The 22,852-nt window shown below is 50.6% G+C and overlaps 1 protein-coding gene across 5 annotated transcripts in view; it reads left to right on the forward strand.

Annotated features, from left to right (window-relative positions):
- KDM2A (lysine demethylase 2A) overlaps positions 1 to 13,276 on the forward strand; it is a 150,231-nt gene extending 136,955 nt beyond the window's left edge. For all 5 annotated transcript variants that reach the window (XM_032153603.2, XM_032153602.2, XM_058438995.1 and 2 more), the window contains 8 exons: positions 232 to 501; positions 1,027 to 1,158; positions 3,261 to 3,350; positions 5,691 to 6,403; positions 8,299 to 8,462; positions 9,052 to 9,210; positions 9,802 to 10,017; positions 10,473 to 13,276. In XM_032153603.2, coding sequence (XP_032009494.1) covers positions 232 to 501; positions 1,027 to 1,158; positions 3,261 to 3,350; positions 5,691 to 6,403; positions 8,299 to 8,462; positions 9,052 to 9,210; positions 9,802 to 10,017; positions 10,473 to 10,654 — 1,926 coding nt within the window. In that variant the 3' untranslated portion in view covers positions 10,655 to 13,276. The remainder of the gene's footprint in view (positions 1 to 231; positions 502 to 1,026; positions 1,159 to 3,260; positions 3,351 to 5,690; positions 6,404 to 8,298; positions 8,463 to 9,051; positions 9,211 to 9,801; positions 10,018 to 10,472) is intronic.
- Positions 13,277 to 22,852: the final 9,576 nt, after the last annotated feature.

Genomic DNA, 22,852 nt, shown 5'->3' on the forward strand with positions numbered 1-22,852 from the left:
TCCAGCCTGGGCGACAAAGCGAGACTCTGTCTCAAAAAAAAAAAGCAGTCATTGATAATACATAACACAAGATGAGTTGTGTGTCAATAAAATTTATTCTAGAAACAAGCAGTGGGCAGATCTGGCCATAGTGGGCCAAGCCCCAGGCTAGGTATGCTACCATGTAATCTTCTACCCTCTCCAGTCTTAAAGCAACCTGATATATTTGACCTCACTGCTTTCTCTTTCCAGCTTAAATTCCCCACTCGACCAAAGGTGCGGGTTCCTACCATCCCCATTACGAAGCCTCACACTATGAAACCAGCTCCACGGTTAACACCTGTGAGGCCAGCTGCTGCCTCCCCGATTGTATCAGGAGCCAGACGGAGACGAGTGCGATGTCGAAAATGCAAAGCCTGTGTACAAGGAGAGTGTGGTGTTTGCCACTACTGCAGAGACATGAAGAAGTTTGGGGGGCCTGGACGCATGAAGCAGTCCTGTGTCCTCCGACAGTGCTTGGCAGTGAGTGATCTGCTGGGTAAAGAATTTGGGGGAGGGGTGGCAGTGCCAAAGGAACTGAAATACATATAGTGTGGAGTTAAAGAGACTTCAGAGTTGGAAAGAAGAGGTTTATACTCTCTTTTTGGCTTTATTTTGTACCTTTTCCCCCAGGTTTAGATGCAAGGTATCTAGTACTAAAAATCCGATTTAATCTTTAGGCTTTACCTAATTTTCAAAGAAGAGACCAGCATTTGAAGGGCAAATCATTGCTTTGTTTCCCCTCTTCAAGTAGATTAGAAAGGACCGGGGAGGCCAAGGATAGGCCAACTGAAAATAAACTAGTCTCTGGTGCCCAGGCAGTTGAGTCCTCCTCTTCCCCAGTCATTTTACCTACCCAAAACCTCCGTTCTCTCCACCCTGCCTCCATGCTTCCAGGTGTTTACTAGAGAATTATAGGACCCAAATCTCCCATCTTCAGTTTAAGGGAAACTGAAATGATAAGGATCTGAGTCAGTTCTCTTGGATTCTGTCTTTGTCCTCTTGTAGCCCAGACTGCCTCACTCAGTCACATGTTCCCTCTGTGGAGAGGTGGATCAGAATGAAGAGACACAAGACTTTGAGAAGAAACTCATGGAATGCTGTATCTGCAATGAGATTGTTCATCCTGGCTGCCTCCAGGTGAGGAGAGCTATAAGGGGTTCCTGAAGTCTCAGCTAATGGAGCGAGTGACGCAACAGAATGGGACACTTGTGATGGGAGTGCCAGCATCCCTACTGTAGGCCATCAGCTCTGTGGTCACATAATGCAGTGGTCTAACATCAGCCCTTGATTCATATATGTACAATGTGTCAGGCATTGCGTTAGACCCTGAGGATAGAACAGTACACAAAATAGACCCAGTTCCTGTCCTCATGGAGCTTACAATCTGGACTCTGGACTGGGTATGTAGAGTTCCCAGGCCATAATGGAACTGCATGGTGTGTTTTGGGATGCCTCAAGCCTTTAGGCATCTCTGATACATACTTCAGTGTACATCTGGATATTAGTTCCTCAGAGAGAGTGAGGATAATAGTATCAGGTAACATTTAATGAGTGCTGAGTCTGTATCAGGCTCAGTGCAGAGCTAAATAGCTTTAAAAAAAAAAAGTAATAAAAAGTAATAAATTCAGATCTCAGCCTCAGAGATTGAGTCCAGCATGGGCTTTGTGTTCCAAAAGCTCCCCTGCTGATCCGAATTGTGCAGCCTGTGTGGAGAACCACTGTTTCCTTGGCCTTCTCAGAAAGTATCAGCTAAAATCATGACTCGCCTGACAGTGATGATAAGACATTGTCATTCATGAGAAGCAATTTCAGAAAGGTTAAAATGTGTATACCTTTTATAGATTTTTGGTTTTTTTGAATACTGTATAGCAGCAAATCTATAACAGAAACAATAGTAGGTCAGTATTTGGAGACATTAAGCATATGTTGAATGAAGAACCGAGTTTTTGTTTTGTTTTGTTTTTGAGACATAGCCTTGTTTTGTTGCCCAGGCTAGAGTGCAGTGGCACAATTACACATTTATTCATTTAATGATATAAATGATTCTTATGATATTTCTTTTTTTTTTTTTTTTTTGAGACAGAGTCTTGCTTCTGGCGCCCAGGCTAGAGTGCAGTGGTGTGACCTCGGCTCACTGCAAACTTTATCTCCCAAGTTCAAGTGATTCTCCTGCCTCAGCCTCCCTAGTAGTTGGGATTACAGGCACGCGCCACTGCGCCCAGCTAATTTTTGTTTTTTTAGTAGAGATGGTGTTTCACCATGTTGGCCAGGCCGGTCTCGAACTCCTGACCTCAAGTGATTCACCCGCCTTGGCCTCCAAAAGTGCTGGGATTATAAGTGTGAGCCACCGCTCCCGGCCTGATTCTTACGATATTTTAACAGCATTACAATCTTTTTTTTTTTTAAGACATGGTCTCCCTCTGTTGCCCAGGCTGGAGTATAGTGGTGAGATTTTGGCTCACTGCAGCCTCTATCTCCTGGGTTCAAACAATTCTGCCTCAGCCTCCTGAGTAGCTGGGATTAGAGGCATGCACCACCACGCCCAGCTAGTTTTGTGTTAAGTAGAGACGGGGTTTCACCATGTTGGCCAGGTTGGTCTTGAACTCCTGGCAGCAAGCGATCCGCCCACCTTGGCCTCCCAAAGTGCTGGGATTACAGGCATGAGCCACCATGCCCTGCCAGCTTTACCATCTTTAAAGTTTGTTTGATTAATTATAACTTGGTGAAGATTTAAATGGTGCATATTACATCTATTAACATATCTCAAACCCACAGAATTGATGAAATAGGATATTAATTCCATGATGATGATAATGGCTAATACAAAGGGTTTTCTGTATGCCAAGTACTTTGTTAAATTCTTTACACAATGAATAATTTAATCTTCACCACAACCCTATAAGGTGAGTTTTGTTGTATCTCTGGCAATTATATTGTTGTATCTCTGTGTATTAGTTCCTGAGGGAAACTGAAGGTAATATCAGCCAGCATTTTACAGTGGAGAACACTGAGTCACAGAGACTAGAGCATTAGTCCCTAAACCCAAGCTATCAGAACCTGTGCCCCACTGTCAAGATCAGGTTCAGCACCATTGGCTATTTGGGGCTGGATTGCTCACAGTTTTTCTCCCTTTATGGACCAATGTTGTTGAGAAATGAGTAATTCTTCCCGACTGTGTTATTGTTGGATAAAGGAAGCTTGAGAGACAGGCTTTTAAAAACATCTCTGTCTTCCTGTAGATGGATGGAGAGGGGTTGCTTAACGAAGAATTGCCAAATTGCTGGGAATGTCCAAAGTGCTACCAGGAGGACAGCTCAGAGAAAGCCCAGGTAAAGGAACCTTACCAGATTTGCACTGTGACAGAAAGGAGGCATCAAATGTGGGGGATTGCTACATGTTTGCCTTTGCATTAGTGTTCACACGATTTCTCTGACCTAGGAGATTATTTTTGTTTGGTTTGGTATGTTTTTCCTTTAGTTAATTTTTAGTATTTTCTTTGTTAGAGTTTGTAGCATTGTGTTTTTTTTTGTTGTTGTTGTTTTTTTTTTTTTTTGAGACGGAGTCTCGCTCTGTCACCCAGGCTGGAGTGCAGTGGCACCATCTCGGCTCACTGCAAGCTCCGCCTCCCGGGTTCATGCCATTCTCCTGCCTCAGCCTCTCCGAGTAGCTGGGATGGGACTACAGGCGCCCGCCACCTCGCCCGGCTAATTTTTTGTATTTTTAGTAGAGACGGGGTTTCACCGTGTTAGCCAGGATGGTCTCGATCTCCTGACCTCGTGATCCGCCCGCCTCGGCCTCCCAAAGTGCTGGGATTACAGGCGTGAGCCACCGCGCCCGGCCAGTAGCATTGTGTTTTGTATTACTAAATATTGTTCCACTTGGGATCTGCAAATTCCTAAGGCCCTTTTATACTCTGGGGCCCTACAAAGAGAGGAACCACGGCTGGGCTATTTGAGGAGAGAAATTAGGTGAGTAGGATCCCTCCTGAGGAATGTTAACTAGAGGAGAGGCAGTGGCCTGAGGCAGCCAGTGAGTGCAGCAGTGTACTTGAGCTTCCAGTTAAGCAGGTTCACATTTTTGTCATCTTCACTTTTGTGGCCTGGCAGAAAACCCTGCCCTGCCTATCCCACATGCCCAAATGTGTCATGTGGAGGCAGTCCCTCCCCCAGAGAGGACCAGTGCTATGACCTTGGCCCAAAGGAGCTGAGGTTGCTGACCAGTGGTTGCCAATAATGTCAAAGGGCCAAAAGGACTGTAGTTACTCAAGGTGACAAGGCAAGACCAGCTGTGGACACCTACAGGAGGAGATGGCTTTCCAAGTGCCAGTCTTCCAAGGACCCTTGCACAGGAGCGGGGAAGGGGGCAGAAGGGAATTTTCTTACCTTTTTATTTATTCCCACTTGGATACTAAGATAGTTGAATTTTTCAATCTATTTGTCTTTGAGGGCAAGGACTTTTGAAGTTGACTAGGGCCAAAGTTCTCCTAAGTTCTTGCACTAGTGGCCTTTACATGTGTCTTCACTAGTGATGTTGAGTGTTTGCATCTCTGCTGTAGCAGATGTGTTGGCAGATGGCTATGTTTTAGTATTACCTTCTAATACATTGGAAAAGGTAGCATCCAAAAGGTGGTCATTTTCTTCCAACCATAATGTAAGGAGGAAAAGGAGCAGAGACCACGGTTGTTGCTTAGAGACATAAAACGTCTCCTTGCAAAAAACCTGAACTACTGATATGGTTCCTAGTGGAACATGTTTTTTTTTTTTTTTTTTTGAGACGGAGTCTGGCTCTGTCACCCAGGCTGGAGTGCGGTGGCGCAATCTCGGCTCACTGCAAGCTCCGCCTCCCGGGTTCACGCCATTCTCCTGCCTCAGCCTCTCCGAGTAGCTGGGACTACAGGCGCCCGCCGCCACGCCCGGCTAATTTTTTTGTATTTTTAGTAGAGACGGGGTTTCACCGTGGTCTTGATCTCCTGACCTCGTGATCCGCCCGCCTCGGCCTCCCAAAGTGCTGGGATTACAAGCGTGAGCCACCGCACCCGGCCTGCTAGTGGAACATGTTTACTGGGCTTTGTCATAGCATAATCATAGGGGGCTCCAGGAAGGACAAGTATCTGGAGAGCACAAATGCAACAGATAAAGTTGGGGGCTCTTGTGGGATTCCTCACCATAATCCTGAGTGAATCTCTCTGTAGCAACCCAGTTTCTCACAGAGGATCTTGTTCTCTGCGTTATTATTCACGTGGGGGATGGAGTGGAAGATGCAGCCTGATGGAGTCAAACTTAGACTGTGGTAGAGCTAGAAGCCAATGGTGTTTACCACTGTCAGACTCAGGATCTTAGTTCAAATGGTATATGTGGGCTTTTTCCACCATGAAACAGAAATACGTCTCTTGGGTGAAAGAGGTAAGTCAGAGACGCAATTAAAAATGGTCAGGCCAGGTGCAGTGGCTCACACCTATAATTCCAGCACTTTGGGAGGCCAAGGCAGGCGGATCACTTGAGCCCAGGAGTTGGAGACGAGCCTGGGCCGACTCTGAGGGAATGACCCCCTCTCCAACAGTGACCTTTCTTCTCTCTGGTCCCCTGAGAGCAAGGGAGGTCCACCCTGTCTGTTCAGAAGGTTTGGAAGAAAGGAAGCACTGATGTTGCTTTTCTGGGCCTGTTTTGCAGAAGCGGAAAATGGAAGAGAGTGACGAAGAAGCTGTGCAAGCCAAAGTCCTGCGGCCCCTGCGGAGCTGCGATGAGCCTCTCACGCCCCCGCCTCATTCACCCACTTCCATGCTGCAGCTCATCCATGACCCGGTTTCCCCCCGGGGTATGGTGACTCGGTCATCCCCTGGGGCTGGCCCCAGCGACCACCACAGTGCCAGCCGCGATGAGCGCTTCAAACGGCGGCAGTTGCTGCGGCTGCAGGCCACAGAGCGCACCATGGTACGGGAAAAGGAGAACAATCCCAGCGGCAAAAAGGAGCTGTCTGAAGTTGAGAAAGCCAAGATCCGGGGATCGTACCTCACTGTCACGCTACAGAGGCCCACCAAAGAGCTCCACGGGACATCCATTGTGCCCAAGCTGCAGGCCATCACGGCCTCCTCTGCCAACCTTCGCCATTCCCCCCGTGTGCTAGTGCAGCACTGCCCAGCCCGAACCCCCCAGCGTGGGGATGAGGAGGGGCTGGGGGGAGAGGAGGAGGAAGAGGAGGAGGAGGAGGAGGAAGATGACAGTGCAGAGGAGGGGGGTGCAGCCAGGCTGAATGGCCGGGGCAGTTGGGCTCAGGATGGAGACGAAAGCTGGATGCAGCGGGAGGTCTGGATGTCTGTCTTCCGCTACCTCAGCCGCAGAGAACTTTGTGAATGTATGCGAGTGTGCAAGACGTGGTATAAATGGTGAGCAGGGATTCAGGGGGTCAGGAATTAGGGGTATGGGAGTAGGTGGCAGGCTTTCCATATGAGAACAGCATCCACCTTGGCATCTGAAAGCCTGTGGGGTCTTATGAGGAGTGAATTGACCCTTTTTCCCAAACTTTGGGTCCTGTTTAAAGATGTAGCCTGTAGTACCCGCAGATGTCATTAGGGAACTGGCCATTTGCCTCCTGGCCCTGCTCTATACTTTCCCATGTGTCTTTGTTATGGGGAGAGAGACTGATTTGGGGGATAGATTTGTAGTCTGTGCTAAAACTTGAGAGTCTTGCTGGCTGAAAATTGCCTCCTCAAGTCAGCTGAACTCATCACGTGTTCATTGAGAGCCTATGATGTTCTAGTCACTCTTCTGGTGCTGATAACACAGATAACCTCACTTAAGCCCCGACTCAATTACCTCTCCATTCAGTGAGAGAAGTGGGCATGGTTTTCAAGATGAATTTGAAGGTGCTTACATTTTTCTTCAGTTTTAATGCTCATCCCCCCAAACCTGGATCAGAATTCCCTTTTCCAGCAAGCAGAGTCCAGTTTTGAAGCTTCCTTAATGAGAGCTACCATTTCTTCTTCTTAAGTTGGACAGACACTTGGGGGAAAAAATTCCTAGTGATGATGAACAAGGAGCTTCCCATTGGGCATTGTTGCTTTTTCCTTAAACTCTGGTATATATTTAGTCTAGGTATATCCTTTTTATCTGGGTCACCACACATCCTATTACAGTAGTGTGGTGTCCTGACCAATGGCATTCACTCAGGAACTTTTTAGAAATGTCAACTGTCAGGACCCTCATAGGCCTCTTAAATCAGAACCTCTTGGATGGGCTCAGCAGTCTGCTTTAACAGGCGCTCCTCCAGGGGACTCTGATGCATGCTCGAGTTTAGAGCAGCAAAATCTGCTGTATTGTCAGCAGCTTGCTTCTGCCATAGAAGCTTCATGTGCCACTGGTAAAATTGTTTCAGTCTCTAAATAGACCCTATTCTTTGCAAACATGAGTTTATTTCCCAAATCTGAATTAATGTATAGTGTATCTAAATTCTCCTTAATATTTCTCTGTCTAGGGCTAGTAGGACTGCTTGGCTCTACCTCTTGGTTTTCAGGGCAAGGCACATCAGATTCCCATTATGTGCTGTCTCTCTTCCCCTGCCAACCAGGCTGAGGGGCAGGGGCTATAAAATATTAAATGGAAGCCAGCATGTTGTGGTTTGTGGCCTGTAGATTTGTAGACTACAGTGGAAAGCCAGGCCTTTCCCTTTCAGTTCTGGTCTGGCCTGGCTAGAAAATGTCAGGATAGCACTGAGGCAGAACTTGAGGGTGGGAGAGGACTCTGTAAGCCTGATAAAGAGCCTCTTTTGACCTGATACAGTAATGGGCTGAAGGCAGGGTGAATTGTGGATGTGCTGAGTAGCACCCCGCATTTCAGGCAGCTGCGAGTGACTGACAAGGGAGGGAATGGAGCAGGCTTTCTTAGCTTTAGACAATAAGAAGTCTAGAAACTTTAAGAGCCTCCCTTATATACACTTCAGCAGGAACCATGCCATTTTAATGCAGATGAAGGAGTTAATAGACTTGCTTGCTGTGGGTCCCTAACAACTGTTGTGTTCTCAAACACTCCAGAATAAATCAGGGTAAAGTGGTCAAGTTATATACTATCAACATACAAGTTTGCAAAGCGTATAGTTGTTGTAGAGTTCAAGGCAATTTTTTGCCTATTCCGTGAGGCAAAAAATGATATGGTGTGATCCCTGTACACTTGTAGAAGAATGGGCCTCCAGGTACTCTGCTTTTCCCAGAAGCCATAAACAGCCTGTGATGAGAGCTCCACTGATCAAGTTCATGAAGGCGAGTTCTCTTCCCTTCTATCACAGGTGCTGCGACAAGAGACTTTGGACAAAAATTGACTTGAGTAGGTGTAAGGCCATTGTGCCCCAGGCCCTCAGTGGCATCATCAAGAGGCAGCCAGTCAGCCTTGACCTCAGCTGGACCAACATCTCTAAAAAGCAACTGACATGGCTCGTCAATAGGCTGCCAGGTAAGTGAGCAGCCCTGCCGCTGTCTTTCCAGGGGCCTAGAAGAAGCGAGCAAGAAAAGTTGCATTATTGGCAGTGCTTCTTAGCATCACTTGTGGGCAGTGTAGGGCAGCAGTCCCATGCCATTGTTGCTTAGCAAGAGGTTTACCCAGGGCCATCTTAAGTGCCAGTCTCCCAGGCAGCACTCTGGACTGGCAGGCCAATCACTACAGTGGACAGCAAAGAGAACGGAATCAATGTTGCTGCCAGCCCTGCAGTTCTCAGCATAACCACTAAAGAGGAAATTTGAGTCAGATGTTACTTTGGTCAGCTCCTTATAAGCCCCTGTTCTCTTCAGCATTTTGAGCACATGGAAAGACAGGAAGTCACTCCTTGTATTGCTCTGGTGGGAACTAATCAATCAATTTACCACTAAAGCTAGAAGATGTAGTATAGGATACCATGGAAATCTTTGAGCCGGATGACTAAAAGATTAGGCATAGTTCTTCTCTCCTGTTAGACTGGAAGTTTGTTCACCTTGCTCAGATCGTTACGGCTCTGAGTATGCTGGGAAACAGTGTATTATTACGTGTCTCATTCCATCCATTGCAGGACTGAAAGACCTCCTCCTAGCAGGCTGCTCCTGGTCTGCAGTCTCTGCCCTCAGCACCTCCAGCTGCCCCCTTCTCAGGACCCTTGATCTTCGGTGGGCAGTAGGAATCAAGGATCCTCAAATTCGGGACTTGCTTACTCCACCAGCTGATAAACCAGGTATGCTCTGGGCCTGACTTCTCTGTGCTTGTCTTGCGGTAGCTTTGTCTTCCAAACAGACCTCATCCTCAGAAGCTAAGGTAGTCTCAGAAATGATGCTGTGGAAGAACAGAAGAGCACAAAATGAAAACAGAATGATGGACTATGTACAAGAATAGGGTAACTATAAGCAGATAACTACCTACAAACAATGGAGTAAGTCCATTTTGTGAGTTGGTGGAGCTTGGGGCCCAGGGAGTGTAAGCCTGAAAAAGTCTGAGAAGGCTTTATGGTTGAGGTGGAGTCAAAAGCTATTTGCATGATGGTCTAGAAAAGTGTGGTGGTATTGGAAGGGGAGGAGCATTCTGCACATAGCCTTTTGCTGTGTGCATGAGGCATAATCTAGCAGCTTGAGAAGAAAGAAAACTTGTCTGGTTTCTTAGAAACTGCCTACACTCAGTGCTCACACCCTGAAGGCAGGGCTGGGTGTGGGCAGTTCTACTTAACCCCTTCAAGGGGGCCTGGCCAGCAAGTAGCTGTTGCTGCCTGGAGCCTTGAAACTGGATTAGAGAATTGAGAGTTTTGCTCTAGGCTCTTCTCTTGCCTGTACAGGTCAGGACAATCGCAGCAAGCTCCGGAACATGACCGACTTCCGGCTGGCAGGCCTTGACATCACAGATGCCACGCTTCGCCTCATCATTCGCCACATGCCCCTCCTGTCTCGACTCGACCTCAGTCACTGCAGCCACCTTACAGATCAGTCCTCCAATCTGCTGACTGCTGTCGGGTCTTCCACTCGCTACTCTCTCACAGAGCTCAATATGGCAGGTATGCCGCTACAGTTGTTCATAATCAGCGGTGCCCCCTGCCTGCAGCCTTCCCTGGAACTTGATCAGTAAACCAGAATGACCTTGGGTCTGTTGATTGACCCACATTAGCTCGTTTCTTCACATCTGGACAAGGACATGGATTTCTATCCCTTTTTTAACTGATGGGGGACTGAGGCCTGGAGTAGTTAAGTCGGTTGCCTGTGTACGCAGCCAACATCCAGCTGGAGTTTGGTCAGCCTTGCAGCCCTTGTGCTTGTTGTCATATGATGATGGGAGTGAGGCAGCAGGATCCCTTTAGAGGTGCTGCTGATGGCACTTCTGGTCTCTGAGCCAGGTAGTTGTGGGACAAAGAGGGCTTTTGTTTAGCATTTTGAAGGAAAGACGGCTACAGGAATTGAATGGCAGAGGAAGGTTGTGTGTATGTGAGCACTGTCATGTCCACTTTCCCGACAGGTTGCAATAAATTGACAGACCAGACCCTGATCTACCTACGGCGCATTGCCAACGTCACCTTGATCGACCTTCGAGGATGCAAGCAGATCACTCGAAAAGCCTGCGAGCACTTCATCTCAGACTTGTCCATCAACAGCCTCTACTGCCTGTCTGACGAGAAGCTGATACAGAAGATCAGCTAAGACACACCCAGCCCAGACTCAACAGGAAACCCATCTTCCCCTGACTCCCCACCGAGGAGAGCCTCTCCTTGACCCTGCACGGGCTCTGAGGCCAGCGTCACACTCCCTCTCTGCTCTCCTGTCCCTTGAGCCCTTCCTGTACAGGTGGGGCAGAGAGGGTGGTGGACACCAGGCTTACCTGCCTGCTCCTCTCACTCCTAAGGAAAAGGGAGTAGCAGATTGATCTGAGGGGAAAGCACAGGCTGTGCTGTCGAGGCGCCTGCTCGCTTACTCGCTTGCCAGGAGGCCGGGCTCTCCGTTTGGGGTGTTTGTGCAAACTTCATCTGCACTGGGCCCTGTGCCCCTCCTCCCCATCCATGGTCCCCAGCAGTGCCTGGTTCTGAGCAAACTCCCAGGGAAGAAAGCAGCCCTGTCTCCATGGCCAGGTTCTTGTGGTGTCCAGTGCGCGTCTCTCCTCCATCACACTCTCCCGGCTTGCGCAGGAGGGGCCAGCAGCCCCAGGAGTCCCAGACCCGTGCCGATCACACTGGTGCTGTTGAGATGTCCCAAACCTCACGTCCTTAACTGTGCTCTCCCTCCTTTCCTCTCCCTTGAGCTTGGTTCTGCTCAGCACTCGTGCTCGTTCACATAATTAGGTTTCCCACCCCAGCCTACCCGACTTACTTGCTAGTCTCTACGAGGTCCTTATTGCACTTATTGGGGTTGAAGCTCTTCAGAGGAGCTGGAACTGTCTACCCCAGGGACACACCCATTTCGTTGCTACCCAAGTGGATTCTGAGACAGGCACCATCTCCTTGTTCCCCCTCTCTCTTTTGCCTCCCACTGACTGCCCTTTTCCATGTGTCTTCATTCTGCCTGAAGAAGGCTTTCCCAGGATGCACGTCCTCAGAGGGAGCAGCCTATCTCCCCCAAGCTGGAGGCGGCAGAGGACTGGGCCAAGCCCCGACCTGCCTCCCAGCCAGGCTCCTCCAGGCCTCTGGTTTAGCGGAGTTCCCCGAGCCCAGGCCTGTATCTAGCCCCAGTGGCTCACTGACCTTTCAGGGCAGTCAGGGGGTCCTGCTTAGAAGCCAGTCACCTGCCCTCTGCCTGCAGCCATGGAAGGGGGTGTGCATGTGCCTCTGTGTGTGTGGCTGAGTGTATTCCGCGTGTGTGTGTGGAGGGAGGGAGGGAGGGGAGCATGGTGTCTCCCGCTCCACCACCCTTTGTCGAGCCCCATCAGCTGCCCCCTTTTACTTTGCATTGAACGGCCTGTCCAAAGATCCTCTCTCTAGGGCAGCAGAGAGCTTTTTGCACTTTAAAAAAAAAAGAAAGAAAGAAAGGTCGGCATTTCTTTTGGGTCAGTATTTTTAAGTGTGTGAGGAGATGCTCAGTAGCAGCAGCCTATGGCAAGAGCTTATAAATGATTGATGCAAATTTGCACTCTGCTCCCCCTCTGTAAGGATACTGATAGCACAACCTCTTCTTCTCCCCACCCCCGCCCCACCTTCTGGTCCTCCATCCTTGTCCCTTTCTGGCCCTCTTCCTGTAGCCCAGTCTCAGGCTTTCCTCTTCCTGAAGCCCTACAGAGGTAGGGAATGGAGCCCAGGCACCAGGGGTCTGAAGTGTGAGCCACTGAGAAGAGAGACGCCAACTGCACCCTTGCCACTTCCAAAGCAATAGAGGCAGAGTGGTCCCCTCTTTGCCACCTAGGCCAGTTTTGACCCTGGCATTAACTGGCCTTAGAAGAAACTGGGTCCTGGTAGGGGGTGGCATTTTGTCTGTTTCTTCCAATCTGCTGAATATTTTGGCTGCACCTTACAAACAGCAGTCTGCTCCCATGACCCTCTGCCCACTTCCATTGGTCTCCAGACCCCAATAATCTGGGGTTGAAACTTTGAGGAAATGCCAGTGACTTATTCCAGAGTGCCTCAGTTAGGGGAACTTCTCTGTAAAGAACCCTGGGTATTGAGCAAAAACCTTATTATTGTTAATGACCTGTAATTGGAAGCTTCCTGCCTTTTTCTTTGGTTGCTCCTGTGGAAAATACTGAAAAGATTACTTTGTTTTATTTTGTTGTCTTTTTATAAAAGGGGAGGTGGAGAGACCCCTTCAGAGCAGGGATTGTGCCGGGAGAGTGCCTCTGACTTTGGGACATTTCATCTACAGAAATTTCCAAGCCAATGGTTTCTTTTGGGTTTTGGTTTTTATGTTTGTTTTTTTGGGGTTTGGAAAAACATGCATTTTTACCGTGCACGTAAATTGGTCAGCAGAAAAGGGAGCCCAGAAGAGGCAGCAGATGGACCATGCCCTTGCTGGGTTTTCCTTTTCTTTGGGACTGTGAGGGGAAATGGTTTTTAGAGGTGAGGGTTGGTCCATGTGGAGGAAAGAAGTGTCTCTGTTGGGGGACAGAGGAACCTGGGGAGTCCATCGCATGTCCTACAATCTGCTCTTAGACACGGCCTTGCCAGGAGAGCCTGCCCTCAGACTGCAGGACCAGAACCCCTGCCTCCATCTTTCCAAGCACCGGGGCGAAAAACCACAAAGGAAAGGAAGAAAATTTATATATATATAATATAAAATCACTTGGTGATTAAAAAAATAACTGCTCCATAAATAAAACTCCTAAAGTCACTTATGTTTAAAGGGTTTGGTTGTGTTTTTTGTTTTTCGGAGAAATATTGTAAATATATATTTTTTTGTTGCTGATTTAGAGTCAATCTCCAATGTTGTGCTAAAAAGTTTAAATTAAATGTAAGCATTAAGGGGATAAGTCTTATGCTATCTCAGTTGACACATTGAGGTTATTTTGGGCCAGAGAAGGAGGAAGCTAATTGGACTTTGTTTTGTTTTCCAAAAGTTCTCCACTATTGGTTTTAGAGAGAGCAAGGACATCTTTCCTCTGACATGTGGGAATGGGTGATATTTGTGTAATAAAATTTTTAAAAGACAAAAAAAGAAATAGCCTCCAATGGGAAATATTTTAATTTAGGTTTTGTTTTTGTTTGGGGGTTTTTTGTTTTTGTTTTTTTTTTAAAATAAAAAGGCTTTAAAAACAAAAACTAAACCTTTTCTGCTTCGGTGTGTGCGTGTGAGCAAGTAAGTCAGAAGGCTAAGGCCAAGGAGCCCTTGCTTGAACTCTCAGCAGCAGCAGCAGCAGAACTAGGGGGCATGTTTACTGCTTGGATTTCCTTAGCTTATTTTTTAAACACCAAAAAGCAGCACTTGCTTCTAGAAACACAACGTTTACTTCATCTTTTTTTTTTTTTTTTTTTTTTGAGATGGAGTCTCGCTCTGTCTGCCCAGGCTGGAGTGCAAGGGCACAATCTCGGCTCACTGCAGCTTCCACCTCCCGGGTTCAAGCGATTCTTCTGCCTCAGCCTCCGGAGTAGTTAGGATTACAGGCACTCACCATCATGTCTAGCTCATTTGTGTGTGTGTGTGTGTGTATTTTTGTAGAGACGGGGTTTCACCATGTTGGCCAGGCTGGTCTTGAACTCCTGACCTCAGGTAATCCGCTCGCCTCCTCCCCCCAGAGTGCTGGGATTATAGGCATGAGCCACCTCGCCCAGCCCCAAGGTGGGCTACTACTACTTCCCTCCCCTGCGTAAAACCCTTCATTGTGTTCATCTCAGGATAAAGTCTGAACGTGGCATGTAATGTGGCCCATGAGGCTGCCAGGCCCTCAGGCTTCATTGCCCACCATTTGTCCCTCTTCCTCTCCACTCATAGCCAACTTTTCAATTAATGGATGTGAACATTTTAAGTGTGAGATTGCCTGACATTCTCTCACCCAAAAAGAGCAGCCCTGCAGAGGCACCCAGTGGTGCACTCCTTAGAGTGGGCTGGGGCATCTCTAATCTTTCATCCGCACAACTGCCAAGCCATCAGCCAGGGCCAATTCCATCTGCTAAAGCTGCAGAAAGTCACTGAGCAGGGTCTGGCCCAGGCAGGCTGTGACCAGCGTGTCTCCCACCTCATCCTACTGCTTCTCATCGCCCAGCTTGTTGAGTCCAAGTTTCCAGTCTTTAAATATGTGCGCCAGATGCTACCAGAGAACTGCCTCCTTACCTGACTTCTGACTCTCAGGAGGGCTGCAGTCCCATCTGGCAGGGCCTGAGCAGGCTTCCATCACTACCTCCAAAGGAATCTGGGGATCTCTGCCCATCCTACTCCCCAAACTGATAGTAAAGGACCATCTCTGATTCTGGAGCACAGTCTAGAAGTGGACCAGGGCGTTGCACAATGGGCTGATTTAATGTTGGCTCCCCCAAGGACAGATATGGATGTGGCCATGTTTGGATGTTTCCAGGGAAGGAAGAGTGTCAATTTTGCCCCCTAAATATCTCAGAAACCCATCTGCCTCTTACTAATCTCATTCCTGCCACCCTAGTGGAAGCCACCACTGTCTAGAACCTCAACCACAGGAAAAGCCCCAAGGGCCCCGGTCCAAACCCCCTGTCCTCCATGTTGATAGCCAGACATTTATCTTAAAAGATTGATTTGGCCGGGCGCAGTGGCTCACGCTTGTAATCCCAGCACTTTGGGAGGCCAAGGTGGGCGGATCACAAGGTCAGGAGATCGAGACCACGGTGAAAACCCGTCTCTACTAAAAATACAAAAAAATTAGCCGGGCGTGGTGGCAGGCGCCTGTAGTCCTAGCTACTCGGAGAGGCTGAGGCAGGAGGATGGCGTGAACCCGGGAGGCGGAGCTTGCAGTGAGCCGAGATTGCACCACTGCACTCCAGTCTGGGCGACAGAGCGAGACTCTGTCTCAAAAAAAAAAAAAAAAAAAAGATTGATTTGGCTGGGCACAGTGGCTCATGCCTGTAATCCCAGCACATTGGGAGGCCAAGGCAGGCGGATCACCAGAGGTCAGGAGTTCAAGACCAGCCTGGCCAACATGGTGAAACCCTGTCTCTACTAAAAATACAAAAATTAGCCTGGTGTGGTGGCGCATGCCTGTAATCCCAGCTACTTGGGAAGCTGAGGCAGGAAAATCACTTGAACCCGGGAGGTGGAGGTTGCAGTGAGCTGAGATCACACCCTTGTACTCCAGCCTGGGTGACAAGAGTGAGACTCCATCTCAAAAAAAAAAAAAAGACTGATTTGACTACTTCCCTCCCCTGCGTAAAACCCTTCATTGTGTTCATCTCAAGATAAAGTCTGAACGTGGCATGTAATGTGGCCCATGAGGCTGCCAGGCCCTCAGGCTTCATTGCCCACCATTTGTCCCTCTTCCTCTCCACTCATAGCCAACTTTTCAATTAACACCATCTCTGGGTCTTTCTATGCCCTGTTCACTCCACCTGGTACACCTAACTTGGTTTACCTATTACTTTCTCTGGGAAACCATCTCCTCCTTTACTCTAGACTGGGTCAGGCCAGGCACAGTGACTCACGCCTATAATCCTAGCACTTTGGGAGGCCAAGGTGGGAGGGGCACTTGAGGCCAGGAGTTCAAGACCAGCCTGGCCAACATGTCAAAACCCTGTCTCTACGAAAACACACAGCCAGGCCCGGTGGCTCACACCTGTAATCCCAGCACTTTGGGAGGCCAAGGCAAGTGGATCGTCTGAGATCTGGAGTTCCAGACCAGCCTGACCAACATGGTGAAAGCCCATCTCTACTAATAATACAAAAATTAGCTGGGCGTGGTGGCATGCGCCTGTAATCCCAGCTACTTGGGAGGCTGAGGCAGGAGTATTGCTTCAATCTGGGAGGCAGAGGTTGCAGTGAGCCAAGATCGCACCACTGCACTCCAGCCTGAGTGACAGAGCAACACTCCGTCTCAAAAAAAAACAAAACATTAGCCAGACAAGGTGGCATGTGCCTGTACTCCCACCTACTCAGGAGGTTGAGGCAGGAGACTCACCTCAGCCTGTAGTGAACCATGATCATGCCACTGCACTCCAGCCTGGGTGACACAGTTGAGACTCTGTCTCAAAAAAAGACCAGTCTGTTCACTATCTTTCCAGGCCACAACTCTCAGAGCTCAGGTCCAGAAGGAAATCTCAGTGTTTTGTTTTGTTTTTTTTGGTAGGACAGGTTTCACAGTTCGGTCTCACTGACCTGTGATCCCCCCCCTCGGCCTCCAAAAGTGTGGTTCGTGAGCAACATGTTGACACCCATGTATGTGCAGGAAACTGACGGCAGGCCCCAGAGGTCAGGGACACCTGACTTTCCGCAGTCAATGCTGTCATCCAGCCTCTGCCTCCCACTCCACATCCACCCCAATCCAACAGGCAGGGAGTTCTACCTCCCCAGAGCGTGCCATAGGATAGCAGGCAGAGGGACAGGGAGAGAAACATACCTTGAAAGACCCAGAAGAGGAAAGGCAAAGAGGTAGAGAGGGACGGAGAGAAAAGAGACCATGGAGGAAGACGAGGGGAGACATAAATGAGGCCCAAGATACTCTAGTGTGACAGTGGCCACTCGGCGGGTTGTCTCCCCAGCCCAACACTTCACACATCTTTTTTTTTTTTTTTTTTTTGAGATGGTGTCTCACTCTGTCGCCCAGGCTGGGGTACAGTGGCGCGATCTCGGCTCACTGCAACCTCCGCCTCCCGGGTTCAAGCGATTCTCCTGCCTCAGCCTCCCGAGTAACTGGGACTACGCGACCGCCACCACGCCCGGCTAATTTTTGTATTTTTAGTAGAGACGGGGTTTTGCCATGTTGGCCAGGCTAGTCTCGAACTCCTGACCTCAGGTGATCCGCCCGCCTCGGCCTCCCAAAGTGCTGGAATTACAGGCGTGAGCCACCGCGACCGGCCTGTTTCACACATCTTATCTGAGTTAATCCTCAAAACAATCCAGTGAGGCCACGCGGGGGACGCCCTTTGTACAGATGAAAAAGGCCCTGCCCTAAGAAGTTAAGTAACTTGCCTAGGGCACCCAGCCGGGTTCCTAGAAGGTGGCACTGGCATCCTACCCCAAGTCTTTCCTACCCCACCCCTCGACACATGGCAAGTACTAGCAGCCACAATGTGGGCCCAGTGGGAGCGACGAGACCGTGAGTCGGACACTCACAAGCCGGTTAGGAGGGTCAAGGGGTAAAGCGGCTCTGGGAACAGGCTGCTCGGCGACGCCGAGGCGCATGCGCGCTGGGCAGGGCTCTTGGCGGGCCGGGCGGGGCTCCGGGATGAAGATGAGGGCGGGGGCGGGGGTTCGGGGACGGGGCCGGGCCTGGCAGCTCGCTGGGACCCCGTCTCGGCAAAAACTCTGAGGCGGAAGAGGACCTTAGATCCGGGGACAGTGCGGGGACTGTGTGAACTTTCCAGAGAGTTCCAGGAGGAGGCGCTGCTCCTGGGAGGCGGGTCGAGAGGAGCTAGGGGTCTCGAAGCCCCTGCCATGGTTAGTGGGCTGGCGCCTGCGGGCTAACAACCCCCGCCCAAGGTCCCTGCCCTCTGCATAAAAGAGCGAAGGGCCCGGGCGTCCTGGTGATGTTGGAGCCTCCCAGATAACCCGGGCCCTTTTTCCCTCAGGGCCTTTGCATCTACTGTTCCGCATACCTGAAAAGCTCTTTTCTCTGCCCCTAAAACAACTGCTTCCCTCCCATCCTCTAGCTCTGACAAAAACGCCCTGAGTTTTCCCTGACTTCACCTGAAGAGGCTCCTGACGCTTAGAACTTGTCACGTGCTTCACAGGGATGTTCCCGCTTTCCATAAGATCAGCTGGGCTCTGCAATGCCCTGCACATAAGGAGAACCCAACACTTGTCAGCGGCTGTTATCACGTATGGTTTGCCTCTAAGCTCCCCACCTGTGTCTTCCCGTGTTGGATCCGCAAGGCCAAGCACAGGTGCCTGGCATGTAGTAGGAGCTCAACAAATACTGTCAAATAATCGGGTGAATAAATCAACTCCCAGCATCCCGGCCAGAGCCTGACACTGTCTGGGGACCTGACATCAGAGGAATGGCTGTCTATGTTGGGGAGGAGTGTCCCCAGGTCAATCTGGCACACACCTGCTGAGGTCAAGGAAGCCCCAAGCTCACCCTCCTGCTCTGCAAAGCCCAGGCTGGAGGCAGAGAAGAGAGGTCCCAGCGGGACAAAACTCGCGCTCCTGGGCCTTGGCGCGTGCCACTTCCAACCTGTCTCATGCTCATGCACACAATGTCATGTTCAAGACTTTACCCAACCCTCCCCGACCCCTCCCCTGACCTTTTCCCGAGTGCCCTCACTTCCTTAAACTATAGCTCTTGCCAGATTAATTGGAGATATGTGTTTAGGGGTTTTCTTCCCCACCAGACTGGGCTAACACTGAGTCTTGATTCTTTTTGCAGCCCTTACTTTGTGCTGGGAATGAGGGGTGCAGCAGTGACCAGGACAAACAGAGATGCCAAGGGAGAGACCTCTGAGCAGGATCTCTTCTGCCCACAAGGTGGCAGCACGAGGAGGAGCCTGCCACTCTGGAAGTGGGGAAGGGCAGTCCAGGCAAGGGAACTGTAAAGTTAAGGCCCCAGAGGTGGAAATGGACTTGGCTTGTTCTAGTGACAGAAGGAAGACCAGAGAGGCTGGAGACTACGAGGAAGGGGAAGAATGGAAATTGCTGAGTTAGAGAGATGGGCAGGCACCAGTCTGTGCGGGTCTCATGGGCCACAGGAAGTGGGGTGGATTTTATCCTAAGTGCAGGGGCAGTCGTTGGGGGTGGGCTTTGATGTAGATCTATAGAAGCTCAACCTGCAGGAACGGCAGGGCGTGCGGAGAGGAGGCTGGTGCAGGCATGCAGGCGAGAGGTGATTGAGACTCGGGCCAGGGTTTAGCAGGGCACAGTGGAAGGATCAAGGGTGTACTTCAGAGACAGATACGCCAGAGATGCTGTATGACAGCAGGGGTATACATCGGGGTGGGGGCCAGGTAAGGAAAGAGAGGAATCGAGGACAGCTCCTAGATTTTGGGAAAATGGAGGATCCACGCCTGAGATGGGGAGGCGGGAGAGAAGCAGGTTGGACACGGGCTGGGTAGTGGGAGCAAGAGCTCAGTGTGGGCCGCGCTAAGTTTGCAACATCTATTAGTCATCCAGTGGCGATGCCAAGTAATGATGTGTCTGTGGGGCTGCCAGCTGGACGGAGATGGGGCTCCACTCCACTTTGCACTCCTAGCATCCTGGTCAGGGCCTGGAGCAGTCTAGGCACAGGACAAAGGTTTGTTGAGAGAAGGAAGGCCTGCCTGCAAAGGCAAGTTTGCAATCGATCTTCCCAGGACCAACAGAGGGCAACACCATCCCCAAAACCAATCTTCCCCAGGCCTAGGGCTCACACCAACGTCTTCTGAACCTGGGGCTTCCTGAAGTCACTTTCCCTGGGCCCAGGAATCAATGAAGGGAGACCAGCCCCCCTCAAAAGACCCCAGCTTCAGGCCTGGCAGGGGGTGTGGACTGGGCTGTGGGTGAGAGGGACTGAGTTTTTAGGTGGGGGTGGGAAGGTAAGGCCACCTCTTGGAATAGGATGGCTGGCATTTCAGAACCCACACACAGACTCTGGTCCAACAAGTTCATCAGGCAGAATTTTTTAAATAGAGGCTATTCCCAAAAACCCTGGCTGACATGTGGCTGTGCTTGCATTCCAGAAGAGTCAGGACAGGGCTGTGGGGAGAGGAGGTTAGAGGCTTCATGTTGTGGCATCTGGCCTTGTTCCATCCCAAACCCCATGTGTTCCAAGAGCTCATTCACTCATTCATTCACTCATCAAACATTGATCCCTTTGAGTCGGGTCCTGTGGTGGGCACTGGGAGCAAGGGATGAACTAGGGGCACCAGTGACAGTGGGGGACAGTATGTCCTCTTTAAATATATATATCAGCATTTCCAACATCTGGATGCATTTTCCAATTGATGCAGACATGTAATGAGGCTTCACTCCCCACTGTCGAAACTTGCAACAATGCATCTTGCAACTGAAAATGGAAAATAGGGCCTAGGTGGTAAGTGTAGAATTGGAGGTGTACATAGTTGGGGTCAGGGAGTCAGGGAAGACTACCTGGAGGAGGTGAGTCTTAGCGGAGGAGTAGGAGTTGGCCAGGGAGGAAGGTACACAGAAGGGCTTCCAGGCCCAGGAAACAACAGAGGCACAGAAGTGAGAATGGGTGGGTGAGTTGGTGGGGGAACTCCAGGTGCAGAGGATGGTAGCAAAACAAACTAGAGCATCCAAGGTCCAAGTCCCCCAAGATCTTGACTTGCAGATTAAGGAGTTTGTTCAGGGCCGGGCGCGGTGGCTCACGCCTGTAATCCCAGCACTTTGGGAGGCCGAGGCAGGCGGATCACGAGGTCAGGAGATTGAGAACATCCTGGCTAACACAGTGAAACCCCGTCTCTACTAAAAATACAAAAAATTAGCCGGGCGTGGTGGCGGGCGCCCGTAGTCCCAGCTACTCTGGAGGCTGAGTCAGAAGAATGGCGTGAACCCGGGAGGCGGAACTTGCAATGAGCTGAGATCGCGCCACTGCACTCCAACCTGGGTGACAGAGCGAGACTCCGTCTCAAAAAAAAAAAAAAAAAAAAGGAGTCTGTTCACCCAATCTGCTTTGGGCAGAGTGGGGTGAGTCCTAGAGACCCCTCTAGGTCTCTCACTCTTAGTAGCCCCAGAAGGCCTGGAGAGCTGCTTCTTGGTGCCAAGCAGGCAGTGACTCCATCAGATCTAGATTTGGGAAAAGCATCTCTGGTCAGGGCAGTGGCTGGCCATGAGGACCCTGAGAAGTAGATAGATTCACGGAGATTCTCAGGAGGCCAGACAGGAGACTATGGGGACAAATTAGATTAGAGAAGGGGAGAGAATGAAGGAGCTGTTGGGGAAAAGAAAACTGAGGCTCTGACATGGGTATCTGAGAGGAGAACCTCACAAGCTCTGACATGCTCTGGTTCCAGGTTCTGTTGGGGCTGATCCAAGATGGTAGCCTAGAGGTGCACAGAGATGGGGGCCTTGCTTTGCAAAAGGATGCTGGTTGCTGGCCCACAGCATGGTAATGAGATTTGAGCTCTATGTGCCCAGGGCTGGGAGGAGGGTCCTATCACTTTGAAAGCAAAGAGAGGCTCTAGAGAGGGGCATGTTGAGATAGGAGTGCTGCCTTGAGACACCTGGCTTTCCCCACTCTGGGTGGGCTCTCAGCAGGGTGGGTTTCCCCTGCCAGGCAGCACTGAAACCTCTGTGCCCTCCCGGGCTGGGAGAGTTTTTACCCTACATGTGGAACCATCCTGAAGGAGCGTCTGGATGGGACAGGGTACAGGGAAGGGAGCTGCCAAGAGTGCTGGCCAGGGACCTGGGTCTATGAGCCGGTTGCGGGGTGGGGTTGGGTACTTGATCCTGAGTGGGCCTCCTGGGGCCAGGATTGGTTCTAGAGTAGGAGGGGTGGATTGGGGATGGGGAAAGCCTGTAACTGGACTGCAGTTGTCAGGTCCCAGGTTCTGGGTGACCTACTAAGGATTCTGGGTCCAGTGTGGGTCCCAGGTTAGATGTCCCAGTCCTGAGTCCGTGTCCACAGTTCTGGGTGTTGAGTCTAGGACAGTGGTCTGGAGTTGATAGTCCAATCTAGGTCTGAGCCCTGACCCCAAGTCTAGGGTTCAGGGTCATGGTAGTGGCCTAGGGTCAGAATCAAGGTTGGGGTCAGTAACCAGGATGGGATCGAGGTCATGGTCCAAAATCTGGATCTGGGGACCTGTTGGGGGTCTGAGGTGAGTGTCACAGTCTGGGTATGGCGTTGGAGACCCAGGGCTGTGATCTGAGGTCATGGTTAGAGTCTGAGGTGGTGGGCCAAGGTTTGAGTCTGGGGTCCTGTTTGGAGTCTGGTGTCAGGTCGTGGACCGCGTCCAAGGTCACGGAGTCCGGGGTTATAGCCAGGGTTTGAGACGAAAGTCCCGGGATGGTGTTCAGAGGTCTGAATCTGTGTCTTGGTGACCGTCCAGGTTCCTTGTGATCAGGTCTGGTGTCAGGGCCGTGGCCTGACTGGGGAGCCTGGGATCCAGAGATGTGACCCGAGTGATCAGAGAATGGGTCTGGGGTCGTCTTCTGTGCCAGGTCCCTGTCGTGTTCCAGGCCCGGATCTCCGTCCAGCATCGAGGGCCGAAGTCACGGCCAGGGTCTGAGCCCACGGTCGCAGGTCTGGTTCGGGGTTAGATTCCGCGCGGCCTCCAGGGGGCGCCGTCGCCCGCCCGGCTCGGCCCCTCGCGGGCTCGCTGGCGTTGTGCGCGGCAGGCGGGGCCGGAGGCGGCGGCGGCTCCGGGGCGCGGGCGC

This window comes from Hylobates moloch, unplaced genomic scaffold, assembly GCF_009828535.3.
Source record: "Hylobates moloch isolate HMO894 unplaced genomic scaffold, HMol_V3 SCAFFOLD_5, whole genome shotgun sequence".
NCBI lineage: Eukaryota > Metazoa > Chordata > Mammalia > Primates > Hylobatidae > Hylobates > Hylobates moloch.